A 14,495-nucleotide genomic window follows, 5' to 3' on the forward strand; every position below is an offset into this window, starting at 1 on the left:
GTTCGGATCCTTTAAAAAAAAAAAAAAAAATGTGGTAACAGGTGGGGTGAGGGCTTGGCCAAACTGTGAGGGGTGTGGAATTGTGGAATCTGAGTCGAGAGAGGCCCGCTTTTAAAAAAAGAGCGGGACGAAATAATTTGGAACACAACAGTAAGTGTATTTTTTAGGTTCCCCTCTCCCCGCTGTGAAGAGTTGTGCCTGCAAGTAACTGGGGCCCCAAGAGTTGCACTTCCTCAGGTGAGGAATCCACTCCAGGGCTGCCAGCACTTTGAGAAGTTTAAGGGCAAGATGCCCGAGCGCAGAGGAATGCGGACGCGCGCAGCCAGCCGGCCATAGGCAGTTCATTCCGGGGCGGCTGGAGGAACCAACCCGGGAGCATTGCAAGCAGCGGGCACCGGGAGGGAGGGGGATCGGGGACGTAGGAGAAGGCGGGGACGTAGCGGCGGGTCAGCAAAGGTCTGCAATTGTGTCGGGAGGCGAGGCTGGCGTAGGCGGCAGCGGGCGGAGGCCATGAAGAGTGATGTAACGAGCTGAGGGATACCACTGGGAGAGTCGGGGAGGCACGTTGAGACCAGAAGGGTGCGGGGCGGGGGATTCCAATCCCCGCCGTTGTCCCCGCCCCTCCCCCGCCTCCTTTACGCCCCTCCCCCCTCCTCCCCTCTGGTTGGAAAGTTTCTAGAATCTCTTCCCAGCGGCCTTTGCGGTTCCAACATGGCGGAGCTGACGGTGGAGGTTCGCGGCTCCAACGGGGCTTTCTACAAGGTACTGAGCCTTTACCCGCTTTGTTGGGTCTTCTGGTGGCTGGAGCGCGTTTGGGGAAGGGTTGGTGGTTCCGGAGAGTGAGGTTTGGGATCGAAACGGGTGGCCAGGCCACAGCCCGAGGCCACAAGGTTCCTCGCTTCTCCCCCCTCCACCCGCGGTTTAACGGTCTCGGGGGCCTGGGCTCCGTTATGTTTTGAAACAACATGTTGGACACCTCTTTCTTTTTCCTACTTATGAACCCTCTGTTTGGATGCTAGCGCGGCCCTTGGCGGGCAGGGGAGGAGAAGCCGAGTGGCTGCTGGGCGGCCGGGAGCTCCCCGGGAGCAGGCCTTGAGCGCCAGGAGGTAGGGGAGCCGTGAAAGGAGATGGTGGGATTGTGCGGTCAAACCCGCTCCCCCGCCCCTCGGACTGGGCCGAGCGGGAGCCCCTCTGCCCGCTGCTCCGACCCCTCCCCAACCCCTTTGGGGGGTGCGTCGCGGAATCTTAGGAATTCACCTTTGTATTAGGATTTTGTGCCAGTAAGTCTTTAGTGTCTAATGGGGAAAGGGATATCAGATTGAGGGTTGGGGTCGAAGAGAGAAGAGTAGAAAACCTTGAATTGTGGCGGGATGAAGTATTTTTGCGGCCTGGGAAATTGGGCGGCGCCTTAGTCCTGTTACGGAAGAAAAGGCGAGAGTTTTAGGCTTTAAAGTAAGATTTAAAATGTGAAATAGGTCAGGGAGACTGGTAGGGTGATGACTATTTATATCAGTTACCACGTAATTTTGGAGGGAGGTGTGTTTTTGTTTTTTGCTTTTCACGCGGTGTTTTTGTTTCCTTTCGGAGGAAGGAGATGCATTACTGTGGGCTGGAAAACGGAAGAGAGATTGGAGAGTAGAGAAATTTGGTAGGGACTTCTAGTGCAAAGGGTCATATAACTGAAAATTGAAATCCTCACAGTTTTTTTTTGCCATCATAATGGTCCCTTCTTCCCTTTTCCCAAAGTATGCCAGGATGTTACAAGATCAATACAAAAATCTCTGCAGCTGTTGTCTGTCAGTCAGTCCCACTAAGCCAGCATCTCAAATGTTTGAGAGTCTTGGCTATTTTTATGAAGGACCTTCTAATACATGAGTATTGTGCGTACACAGAATAAATTCTCATAGGTTTTCATTTCAGTGTATCCCATGGGATTTTATTTTATTTGATGGTCACGATTTCCTGTTTTCAGCGTTTTGATACTTAGTTTAGTGATTAGCTCTGTGATTTGGTTTAACTGTCACGTGGTAATAGCATAGTGGGGAATTTACAAGTTTAAATCTCCTTAGGTGGTAAGCATAAGTTAGAAGCAGTGCTTATTGGAAAGAGATCTTTTGTATGACCTTAGTAATGCATGAGTGTTACATTGGTATTCTACATTCAAAACTTGGTGTCAAATGACCACAGTGAAATTTGAGTAGCTATTTCATTGATTTCTGTTCTTATTGAAACAGTGGCTGACTTCCCTGGAAGACTGCAGATGTGGTTAGCTGGGGCATAAGGCACAAAAAATGGATTTAACTATACTTTTCCCTTTCAAGGGTAGATAAGATTCATAATTTTGCATCAACACTCACCACCCTCCCCCCCCGGAAAAGTTTCACATTTTCACTGTTTGGCTATGTAGTTCTTGTGTTATAAGGGAAGTATGCATTTGTTCCTTGAGTATTGAAAAATAGAAAATGATTATTTTGCTTTAACAGAATTTTGTATCATGTAGATAGTAGAGAACACCATTTCTCTTAGCAGAGTGTATTTTATTTATGTCGATAGCCTGCTATACAAGCTATTTTTCATTTCTTTTATAAGATGAAGGTAGTTGACTGTTTTAGTAAAGATTGTTTACAATCCTACTTTGGTTTCATATGCTATTATTTTTTTTTTTTTCAATCAATTCACAATAAACCAAATGTCCCCATTTTGGAACTCTGAAGTATTTATTATTGATCCCAATCCACACTCTACAACTACTGCTTGATCCTACTTAGACTTTGACTCTATTACCCATTTTACTTCACATAGGTGCTTCTTTGGCAGAGGTTGGGAAGGACATTAGCTACATTTATGTGTACTAAATAATGTTTGTACTTGAGCGTTTGGAATTTTATATCCTGCCATAATCCACTTGTACATGCACTTTGTGTAAACTGTGGTCTTTCAGAACTCTGGAAGAATGAGAAAGGCGAAGCTGAAAGAGCCCTGGATTTGAAGTAAACAAATAGGAATTCTAGGTCTGTACTTCAACTTACCGTTATTTAGCAATGGACTCCTGAACAAATCTCTCTGGGTCTGTTTTCTTTTGTGTAGAACGAGGAATTTGAAATAGTTTGCTCACATATTTTTTTATCCCTTTAACTGCCCACTTGGAAAAAATTATTTTTAACCATTTGAATTTTTAAATGGGAGTTAATTTACATATAGTAAAATAGACCTTTTTTGGTGTGCAGTTTTTGATAACTGCTGATGGTTGTGTACCACAATGACATCGAAGATGAATAGAATAGTTAACACCATTCCCCCAATTTTTCTCATGCCTCTTTTTAGTCAGCATCCCCTCACGCCCCGGTTCCTAGGATGTTTTCTGTCCTCATAGTTTTCCCTTATCTGGAATGTCATGTATATATAGAATCATATAGTATACTGTAGTGTTTTGAGTCTGGTTTCTTCTATTTAGCATAGGAACAATTTAGTTTTAATCTTTAATCGTTTTTTTTTTTTTTTTTTTTTTTAAAACATGACCGGTAAGGAGATCTTAACTCTCTGCTTGGTGTTGTCAGCACCATGCTCAGCCAGTGAACCAACCGGCCATCCCCATATAGGATCCGAACCCGTGGCCTTGGTGTTATCAGCACCGCTCTCTCCCTAGTGAGCCATGGGCTGGCCCTTAATCGTTTTTTTTAATTTAGGAAATAATACATTGTCAATGAGGGAATTTTGGAAACTATCAGCAAAAACTAGAAGTTGCTTTGAGAAAGAGCTGTTAACTTTTTGGTGTATTTTTTCTTTTTAGTGGTGGTTTTCAATGTACAGGTGATTCTAAATTTACCTCCTACTCTTTTCCTCTCCCCTTCCCCTCCATGTACACAGAAATAAACTTGATTATGTGAATTGCCATTGAAGAGTTTCAAAGTCAGCTGTCATCCATCCTTGAGGCAGTGCTCTGTACACATTGATTCAAGTTTTTCTAGTGGAACTGACACTTGGTTTTGCAAATTAATTAGAACCAGTGAAGAGCTGAAGATTTGAAGATGTTACCTAAAATTAGGATATGCTTTCCCCCCCCCCAAAATGATACTGAACACAGTTTCTATACCTATTCAGTAACTATAATCCGCTGTTTGAGTGGATCTGTAGTTAAAGAGATAAAAACTTCATACATTCCTAATTGCAGCCCTATGAATCTGTAGGGATGGGAAAGAATGGGAAGGTGTTAGTAAGCACTTGATGGGCTGGGGGGGTGGTGTATAATTTTATGGAAATATTTCATACCTGGATCAGCATCATAAGGTTTGTACTAGACATTTAGGATGCCTTTTTAAAAACTTCATTGAGGTAGAATGTATATTCTATAAAATTCATCTGTTTTAAGTATTCAATTGAATGATTGTCAGTGTATTTACAGAGTGTATAACCACTGCCGCAATCTTCTGTTAGAATATTCCATTACCTGAAAAGAAATCTCTTGCCCATTTGCATCATTAAAGTGCCTTTAAACTGAAGTATATATTTAACTTAGTAATAGCATTGCAACTTGTATAGCGTTGGGCTGAATATAATTTTAAATAGAAGTTGAAAGTAAGTCACCCAGTCTCTGGATCATGTAGAGGAAAGTTTTCATAGTGTTCCAGCAGTCTCTAAGACAGCTGAGTGAAATTTCAGGCCTTTCCTATAGAAGATAGAATTAATTACTCTTAGAGCTCTGGGATGTCTGCTGTAACAATGGAATTGACAAACTACAAAACAAATCACCCAAGTACTATGATATTTCTATAATTAACTTATTTAGCTTAATTTAATGTTAAATGAAATTTGAGAGTAATTAAGGTACACAGTAGGTATATTATCACTAATGATGATGACCTGTGAAATTGTATAGTAAAGGAGTTGTGTTCTGACTTTTCAAAGTTAGTATAGATTGTTAGTTGATTGCTTTGTGGAAGTTAGTAATTGAGGAAATGATGGTACCCTATTATTAGGGCACTCAAATTAAAATTATATAGTTCCAGATATTTTAAAGATTTTTTACTTTTACGTCTTTAAAAATATGGTTTTCATAAAAATGTTAAGGAACTAAGATTTAACTAAGTGGAAATAAATGGTCACAACAATTTTTATTTTTGTTTATGGATAGCTGCCAAATGTTGCTCTGTGGGGAGAAGGAAGGCTGGGATTTTTCTACTCAACCATCTTGCTGATGTCAGTCACAATTAAAAAAAAATTAAATGGTGTATTTTCCTGTAAAGTTTTGTTTGGTTTTTGCATTACAAAGAGCCATACATAATTATGAAAATTCTGGAAACAAAAGCAAAAAAACCCCACAAACTTATCTATGTAGAAATATATTGTCAAGGCCGTGGCTTTATATACTTCCAGAAAACATGGTTTTTTTCTTTATGTATACTTTTATGCACCCTTTTCTGTGTCATCAGGTGTTTGTGTGCCTTCTGTAAGATAATAGTTAATATGAGAGCCTGTTATTTGGTAGATATTCTATTAAGCTTCTACATGTATTTCTTGATTTTTTTTCTCTCAAGGACTTCATGAGGTACGTTTTTATCCCACTTTATGTATTTGGAAACTGACAATGATTAAGAAACTTTTTCAGGATTACACTGTAGCTAAAATGGCATTTAATTCTAGGACTTCTCATTTCTAGTTACCTAGTTTATTAGCATTTTATTAGAGGTTCTTCGAAGGAAATTTTAGGGCAGTGAGCTTACATTTTAGTTAGGAAGGCAAGGCCAGGCCAAACGCCTGGATTATGACCCAATGAGTGAGTTCTCTATCACAATGTTGAGGTTGTAGCAAATGAGATTTTGTAGTGGGAAGAGCAATATGCGTTCCTGTATTGAGCCTTAATCCTTGTAATAACTAGTTATGAGACCTTGGTTTTTTCATTTGCAGATAAGGCAGTTGAATTTCTTTTAACAGACATTTATTAAGCTGTAGGACCTCTATTAGGTTCTGTTATTTGAGGAAGGGCTTGACTAGCTCGAACAACAATACAGCTGATATTTATTGAGCACCCAGATTACTTATCACATTGGTGCTTTACATGAATTTCTAATTTAATCCTCTCAACCACAGGGAAGCCAATTGTGTTAACACCATTTGTGGACACTGAGGCTAAGAGAATCCTGGTCCATAAAATTAATTAGAGGGGCTGGCCTGTGGCTCACTTGGGAGAGTGTGGTGCTGATAACACCAGGGCCACGGGTTTGGATCCCTATATAGGGGTGGCTGGTTAGCTCACTTGAGAGGAGAGCGTGGTGCTGACAACACCAAGTCAAGTCAAGGGTTAAGGTCCCCTTACCAGTCATCTTTAAAAAAAAAAAAAAAAATTAATTAGAGGCTGATTGAAGATTCAGATTCTGATCTTGAACTCCACAGAACCAGTCTCTTTTTTTTTTTTAAAAAAAAGATGACCGGTAAGGGGATCTCAACCCTTGGCTTGGTGTTGTCAGCACCACGCTCAGCCAGTGAGCAAACCGGCCATCCCTATATAGGATCCGAACCCCCCCCCCCCCCCCCCCCCCGTGGCCTTGGTGTTATCAGCACCGCACTCTCCCGAGTGAGCCACAGGCCGGCCTAGAACCAGTCTCTTCAACCATGATGGTGTGACAGTGGTGTTTTTTGTGTGTTTTTTTTGGACGCACAAATATATGATTTCCCAAATTATTGCTAATTAATACAATGGGAATGATGAGGGCTGAATTGGAAGGATTCGTGGAGAAGTGATTTAAGCTTGTGTCTTCACTTTACAAAAGTCTGCTCTTTCTAATATGGTAGCCACCAGTCACAGGGCTGAAATATGCCAATGTGAATTGAGATATGCTTTAAGTGTAAAACACAAACTGTGTTTCAAAAACTTAGTATGAAAAAAAAATGTAAAACATCTCAGTTTTTTTTTAATATTTATTACACGTTGAAATAATGTTTTGGCTATATTAAAATTTCACTTGTTTCTTTTTATTTTAATATGGCTGCAAGAACTTTGATTTATTGTTTCTTTTTACTTTGATATAGCTATGAGAATTTTTATTATTTACCTGTTCTTTGGCAGCTCGCTGGTACGGGGATCTAAATCCTTGACGTTGGTGTTATAATACCACACTGTAACCAACTGAGCTAAGTGGCCAGACCCATAGAATTTTTAAATTAGATATATGGCTCACTTATTTCTGTTGGATAGTGCTGATATATACTGTCCAAAATTGTTAGCTTTATCTTGTTGATTGTGTAAGATATTTTGGGAAATATTTGAAATGCATGTATGTATTTATATGCACTTAAATATGCATATATGTGAAACTGCTTATCCGAGTAATTTTTTTATAGTGGGGCATCTCTTAGTAATCTTACACATGATGTTTTCGAATATCAAAAGGCTTTAGAAGATTTCTTTTTTGGCAGATGTTTAGCTAATAAGTAAGAAGAAACTGCTGTTCTTTCTAGAATAGAGTGATAGCTTTTCTAGGACCAAAGTTTCAAAAGAATAGCTTGAGCAAAACAAGATTAAGCAATGTAAGGCATTGCTTAATTAACCTGAACATATATATTTACATGTGTAACAATCTTATCGTAATATATGTCTTTACATTAAAGAGGCTGAAAACTGGCAAAATCAAATATTCTCAAATTTACTTAATAGCAAGTTTCTGTCCCCATTGCTGCTTCTTTAAAAGAAGATAACTCATGATATCAGTTGTTTCAACTTGTCTCCCATCCTCTAGCCTCAGCATTTTTTACCATCTGTTTTGGGAGGATGAGTAGAGGTCTTCACCAGTACTAAATAGCTGATGAAGTTTATAGTTATTGTTAGCAAAGGAGTTTGTGTTCCTCTGTCGAGATTTCTTCAGGGTCAGGAGCCTCATCTCTCAAGGTCTTGTCCCCACCTTCCTTAATTTGGCTTATTAATCATAGATAACATTTTTAGATCTCTTTTCATAACTTTTTGTTTTTATAGTTTTTCAGTTTATTTTCAAGTCTTAAATTTTCTAGTGACTTGATATGTGTACTCAGTACACAGTAAGCCTTTAGTATATATTTGTTGAAATAAACAAATGAATCAGTCTTTAATTCACTGTGTAATCTTTGTAAGTAACTGCATATATACAAAAGTTAATTCCATCATTTTTGATTTTGGTTTAAACAGAATTAAAAATTTTTTTTTCAGGTTATGTATTAATCCTGGTTGAGTGCATATGGTGCCACAAAACTTAATGCATACATACGGGGAACTGTATAGAACTTCAGTTCTTTGCAACAGGAAAGTCAGTAGTTTTGGGTGGCCATTTGGAGACATTAAGTCATTCCACGTCAAGGAGAACTGTTGGGTGTTATAAACTTGTGAAATTAAGAAGCCAAGAATATTACTGGTATGCAGCAGTAGTAGATTTTTAAGCTTTACTGGCATGCAGCAGTGGTAGATATTTATGCATTCTTATGAAATCTCTGAATTTTTTGGATATCATCTTTATTCATAAGTTAAATACTCAATACCAATGAATGCTGAAGGCTTATCTTGAATATTTTTGTCCTGATCAGAACTTATTCCATAATGATGCAGTAATTTCTGTAATGTATAATGTAATTAGCAAAGTTGCAGACTTTGTAGAACATGTATTCATTGATATAAAATAATTTTCATTTTGTAGATTATCTTTAAAAAATTATATTGTTAGAAATTAAGAAATTTTTTATTGCAGTAGCAGTCTTGAGTGTTGGGTGCTGACTGGAATCAAATTGCAACTCAGATATTTTAGGTGTTGTGAACACCTAACAAGTTTATTACTTAGAACATAGATTTGAGATTTCTAGAGATGGAAAAATTACAGAGATATGGGGAGTGGTGATGTATGTATGTGCTGTATGGAAAAAGTGGGTTGACAGTGTTATTTAAGATCTATCCTAACTCTTTTTTTAAAAAAAATACTTGTATATTTACATACACGAGGGTACTTCAAAAAGTTCATTGGAAGAAAGATTGATGTGTTTTTTGTTTGTTTGTTTGTTTGTTTAATTGTGGCTGGCCAGTGTGGGAGTCTGAACTTTTGGCCTTGGTGTTAGAACACCATGCTCTAACCAGCTGAGCTAATAATGGGCCATCCCTATAAAATCTTTTAATTCTATTTTTCCATGCACTTTTTGAAGTGCCTTTGTAAATAGGTGTGATATGTAAAGTTGGTTTATTGCAGTTTTTCTTTTTTCTTTTCCTGGCTCACCTTTAACACTTGATAGCTCATCTGTCCTCCATTTCAGGTGACCCCTGTTTACAGCTGAGTATGCATGGTTCCAGGTTTTTCCCCATGTTCGTAAAATTGTTCATAGATAAACAGGTACAACTGCAGGGTTTTCAGTATTGCTCTATAAAAATAGGATCATGTACATCTGGACTATTTTTGTATAGAATGTAATTTATTTTTAGTGGTTGTGTAATATTTCATAAGAATGTGATCATCCCTTGGTATCTGCCAAGGATTGGTTTCAGGACTGGACCCTTGCGGTTACCAAAATCAGTGGATGCTCAAGTCTCATATATAAAATGGCATAGTATATTATTCATATATAACCACACATCCTCCACTGTGTACTTTATAACTTACTTATAATTTACTTATAATACGTAATACAATGTAATTGCTTTGTAAGTAGCTATTATACTGTATTTTTATTTTATTTTTTAAAGATGACCAGTAAGGGGATCTTAACCCTTGACTTGGTGTTGTCAGCGCCACTCTCCCACGTGAGCTAACTGACCATCCCTATATAGGGATCCGAATCCTTGGCCTTGGTGTTATCAGCGCCACTCTCTCCCTAGTGAACCACGGGCAGGCCCCTTTCTTGCATTTTTTACTGTTGTTATTTTTATTTATCTTTTAATATTTTCAATCTGTGGTTAGTTGAATCCGCTGATACAGAGGGCCAACTGTATATCAGATTCGGCCATTCCCCAGTTAATGGACACTTTGTTCTCAGTTTTTTGTTATTCCATATATCTGTGTTTCTGTTGGGTAGATTTCAAAGAATGGGATAGCTTGGAGAAGGCAGTGTTTTAAAAAAAATTCCAGTAAGTATTGAAAGATTACTTTCCAAAAAGGTTTAATGCTCCTATTTTCTCCTTCAATAAATGGCGACTTTTTTTCTTTATATCCCTGCCTGAAATGGATTTTATGATTTTTATTGCCAGTCTGTTGGATTAAGGATATCTTATTGGAACTTTGATTTGCAGATTCCAATTGTGAATTTTAATGTTTGTTTGCCACTTGCATTTGCTATTCCATAAATTACGTATCTTTTGCCCATTTTTCTACTTGGGTGTTCTTTATATGTCAGTTTTTGAGATCTCTTTGTATACTATGGATGTTAATGTAAGTGTGCCCTTCCCCCATCTTTTGACTTTGTTTCTGGTATCCTTGTCTCACGAGTTTTATTTTTTTTTACATAGTGAACTATTTTTTTCCCATTAAGCCTTCTTGGTTTCTAGTCCTGGTTAAAACAGCCTGTGCCCAGTTTATTTTATAGTGTTTTACTTATCTTTACACTTAAGTATTTACTGCATCAATAATTATTTTTGAATAATCATATGGTTCATCTCTGTGAGTTTTTTTGGTTTTGTTATTGCATGTGTGAGAATTAGGTACTTGTTCTTATTAGCCATATCTCCCTCACTTGTAGGATTGGGATAAGAGGATAATGTCCAGCATCCAGTGGGGCTGAGTCCTATTCTGGGTTGATAGACCCTCCTAAGAATTGCACCAAAAAGTCTCTGGGGTGCTCTGGGAAGAGTGTACCTTGTGATTTGCTTTCTGGCAAGTAAAGCTAGTTAGCAGTCTTATTTTCTTTACATTACTGCCTTGGGTCCTCTTGTTTAACTACTACATAGTAAGTGGTAGATCTGAGATTTAACAATGCAACCAGTATATTGTAGTGTCTTCATTCAGTAAGGTGGTTTTTCCCTTGTTCTGATAGTGAGTTTTTTGTATATCTGTTAACTATATAGATAATCAAGAAACATAAAATGTTTGTTTTTTTATGAATCTTTCACATTACTTGACATAAAACCTCCAGGAAGATTTCCTATGGTATTTTTGGGGAGAGGGGTAGCTTTAAGCACACCTCCTGGCACACCTTAGTATCTGGGAGTACCCCAGTTTAAGCAGTTTCAACCCCTTTAGTTTGCAAGTTGAGAAACACTTTTTTAAAATATAAAGTTACCTAGGTAATAATCACCCACATCTGAGAAACACTGAGTGAGCCTTTCTTAGCCTGAGTTTCTCATCTGAACTATAAAGCAGATAAACACTATCTTCTGTTTGCCTGGTGATGGCACATAGTACCGTTCTAGATGCATGACAGAGAAGTTAATTCATTATACACTGTCAATAACTTATGGCATTGGGCTACATCCTCTTCAGACCCTCATTAAGAAAGACAGTTTGCTATATTCAGTTGTCTTTTTTTTTAAATCCTGTAAGTGGATCATACATGTATAGGGTGCGAAGCAGGATAACAGATGAAATTCTGACTGGACATTGATTTGAGGTGTCAGTAAGCCATGGGTGGAGATATTTGTGATTTTTTTTTTTTTTTGGTAGCTGTTCCATATGGAGATCTTAACTCTTGACCTTGGTGTTATCAACACCAACTCTAACCAGCTGAGCTAACTGGCAGCCCTGAGATATTTAAATAATTGCAAGTTGGGTTTAGGTTCCAGGGAATAGATTATTTTTCCATATGTAGATTTGAGAGATTATTGGAAGATCCATGCAATTTCATTGTACTTAAAACAGCATCAGTTTATAAAAGACACTCTCCCACTAAAAGAGAAGAGAAGTCCCGATTAACCTGAGCAATTTACTCTGTCTTTTAGTATTCTCATGTACTTACTGCAAGATCTTTAAACACTCACATAAAGTGGGAAACATAAGCCAAGTAAGTTGGTTAAAACATCTTCACATTCAGATATTTGTGTTTTTTCTAACAATATCTTCCTTAGTGCTATGGAGAGCATTAATGTTGTAAGCGTACTTTAAAATAGCTCTCCTCTGTTACCTCCAGAATATTCTTCTAAGAATGTTCACACATACTGCAGGTTTTGATATTGGCGCTTTCTTGATTTTATCAGAAGATGTGAACAGAACAACTTCCTGGTAAGAAACCTCAAACTTTTCTAAAATGGTCCTTCGTTGGTTTGCTGACTGAAATGTCAAGGGCTTATTACATTCAAGTGCCACATAAAATCGCAAGCAAATCCACTTTGAGCATGCCTACACAGTGACACTTAGATCTTGACTGCCATGTGACATCAGCTGTTCTAAGATGCCATCAATCACAAGAAGCATCCTGATTTCAGAGATGTTAAATTGTTAGAATTGATGGGGTGGGAAGGTAGACTGGGACCAGAGAATAAATCAATAAATACACTGATAATTAATCAATGGTTAACTAATGGTAATCAAATCCATTGTGGCAGTTCTTTAAAACAAAACCTGAGGTGGCAAATTTTGCATAAACTATGCTAGTTAACTTTTTCCTTTCTTGTGGGTTAGTTTTTTGTAATTACATTTACTCACAGCAGTCTTTTTTTTCTTTTCTTTTTTTTTTTTAAGGATGATCAGTAAGGGGATCTTAACCCTTGACTTGGTGTTGTCAGCACCGTGCTCTCCCAAGTGAGCTAACTGGCCATCCCTATATAGGGATCCGAACCCGTGTCCTTGGTGTTATCAGCACCACACTCTCCCAAGTGAGCCGCAGGCCGCCCCATACAGCAGTAATCTTTAACTGAGATAGTTGGGGAAAATGGAGCGTTAATCTAGTCAGAGACCCTATGGCATCTAACAAACAACCCAGTTTCTTTAATAGAGAAGAATTTGTTTTAATCAGTTTATTTTTAGAAATACTGTACCACAAGTTTGTTTCAGGAATTAAGCCATAAACTGCAGTGTGTTTTAACACATTTGAGAAGGCATCAGAAATGTAAAGTTATTTCTCACTGTGCTAAATAAATCTAGAGAGAAACAAAAAATGTTTAAATTTTATTCCAGTGATACATGAGAAAAGATGTTAAAAAGTATGATAGAAATATTAAAGCTAGAGAGACTCAAACTAATTAGGAATACTTGATCAAGGTTGAAAGAAGCAGTAGTGTGAGTCTGATACTTCCTTTTGTCTTGCTTAAGAGAATAAGTGTGAATTAGAGGCTTGATCCCTACACGTTGCCTGGATTGACTTGAAAATTTTTAATAGTTTGGAATTATTAAAAGGTTCCTGATGTCCATTTAGGAAGATTGGCTGCGTTTTCTGGCTGTTCTTTTGCTGTCAGTAGAAAATCGAGATTTTGTTTTGTAATCAGTAAACTCTTAACAAGAATTTTTAAATTTTATTTATTTTTTATTTTTTTGTTTTTTTAATTTTAACTTCTCATTATACATTGTAGTTGATTTTTGTGTCCCTTTACCCATTCCTCTTTCCCCTCCTTCTCCCCCTCCCTCCCCACTACATCATATCCGTTCACTTGTCTTAACAAGTTCAAGGAATTGTTGTGATTGTTGTCTTCTTCCCCCCCCTCCCCCCCTTATTTGTTTGTGTATTTATTTGTTTATGTATAGCTCCCACAAATAAGAACATGTGGTATTTTTCTTTCTGCGCCTGCCTTGTTTCACTTAATATAATTTTCTCTAAGTCAATGTTGTTGTGAATGGTAGTATTTCATTCTTTTTTTTATAGCACAGTAGTATTCCATTGTGTAGATACCACAGTTTCCTTATCCACTCATCCGATGACGGATATTTGGGCTGGTTCCAGCTCTTGGCTATTGTAAATAGTGCTGCAGTAAACATGGGAGTACAGGTATCCCTTCGGCATGATGATTTCCATTCCTCCGGGTATATTCCCAGCAGTGGAATAGCTGGGTCATGTGGTAGATCTATCTGCAATTGTTTGAGCAACCTCCATACCATTTTCCATAAAGGCTGCACCATTTTGCAGTCCCATCAGCAGTGTATGAGAGTTCCTTTTTCTCCGCAACGTTTTCAGCATTTATTATTCTCAGTCTTTTGGATATTAGCCATCCTAACTGGAGTGAGATGGTATCTCAGAGTGGTTTTGATTTACATTCCCGGATGCTGAGTGAAGTTGAGCATTTTTTCATGTGTCTGTTGGCCATTCGTATACCTTCCTTTGAGAAATGCCTGTTCAGCTTCTTTGCCCCTTTTTTAATTGGGTTTTTTGGTTTTTTGCTGTAAAGTTGTTTGAATTCCTTGTATATTCTGGATATTAATTCTTTGTCAGATGTATGTTTTGTAGATATTTTCTACCACTCTCTGTAGGTTGTCTTTTCACTCTGATTGTGTGCTGAAGCTTTTTAGTCTGATACAATCCCATTCGTTTATTTTTCCTTTGGTTGCCTGTGCTTTTGGGGTACTATTCATGAAATTTGTACCCACTTCTACTTCCTGGAGTGTTTCCCCTATGTTTTCTTTAAGGAGTTTTAC

At 37.9% G+C, this 14,495-nt stretch overlaps 1 protein-coding gene across 4 annotated transcripts in view; it reads left to right on the forward strand.

The window, feature by feature from the left end:
* The first annotated feature begins 536 nt into the window (after window positions 1-536).
* FXR1 (FMR1 autosomal homolog 1) overlaps window positions 537-14,495 on the forward strand; it is a 54,435-nt gene continuing 40,476 nt past the window's right edge. The window contains exon 1 of one of the 4 annotated variants that reach the window (XM_063113314.1): window positions 537-762. In XM_063113314.1, the coding sequence (XP_062969384.1) occupies window positions 712-762 (51 nt within the window). In that variant the 5' untranslated portion in view covers window positions 537-711. The remainder of the gene's footprint in view (window positions 763-14,495) is intronic. The other 3 variants (XM_063113313.1, XM_063113311.1, XM_063113312.1) reach the window with 3 other exon arrangements.

The sequence above is a fragment of the Cynocephalus volans genome, chromosome 1, assembly GCF_027409185.1.
Source record: "Cynocephalus volans isolate mCynVol1 chromosome 1, mCynVol1.pri, whole genome shotgun sequence".
In the NCBI taxonomy this organism is placed as follows: domain Eukaryota; kingdom Metazoa; phylum Chordata; class Mammalia; order Dermoptera; family Cynocephalidae; genus Cynocephalus; species Cynocephalus volans.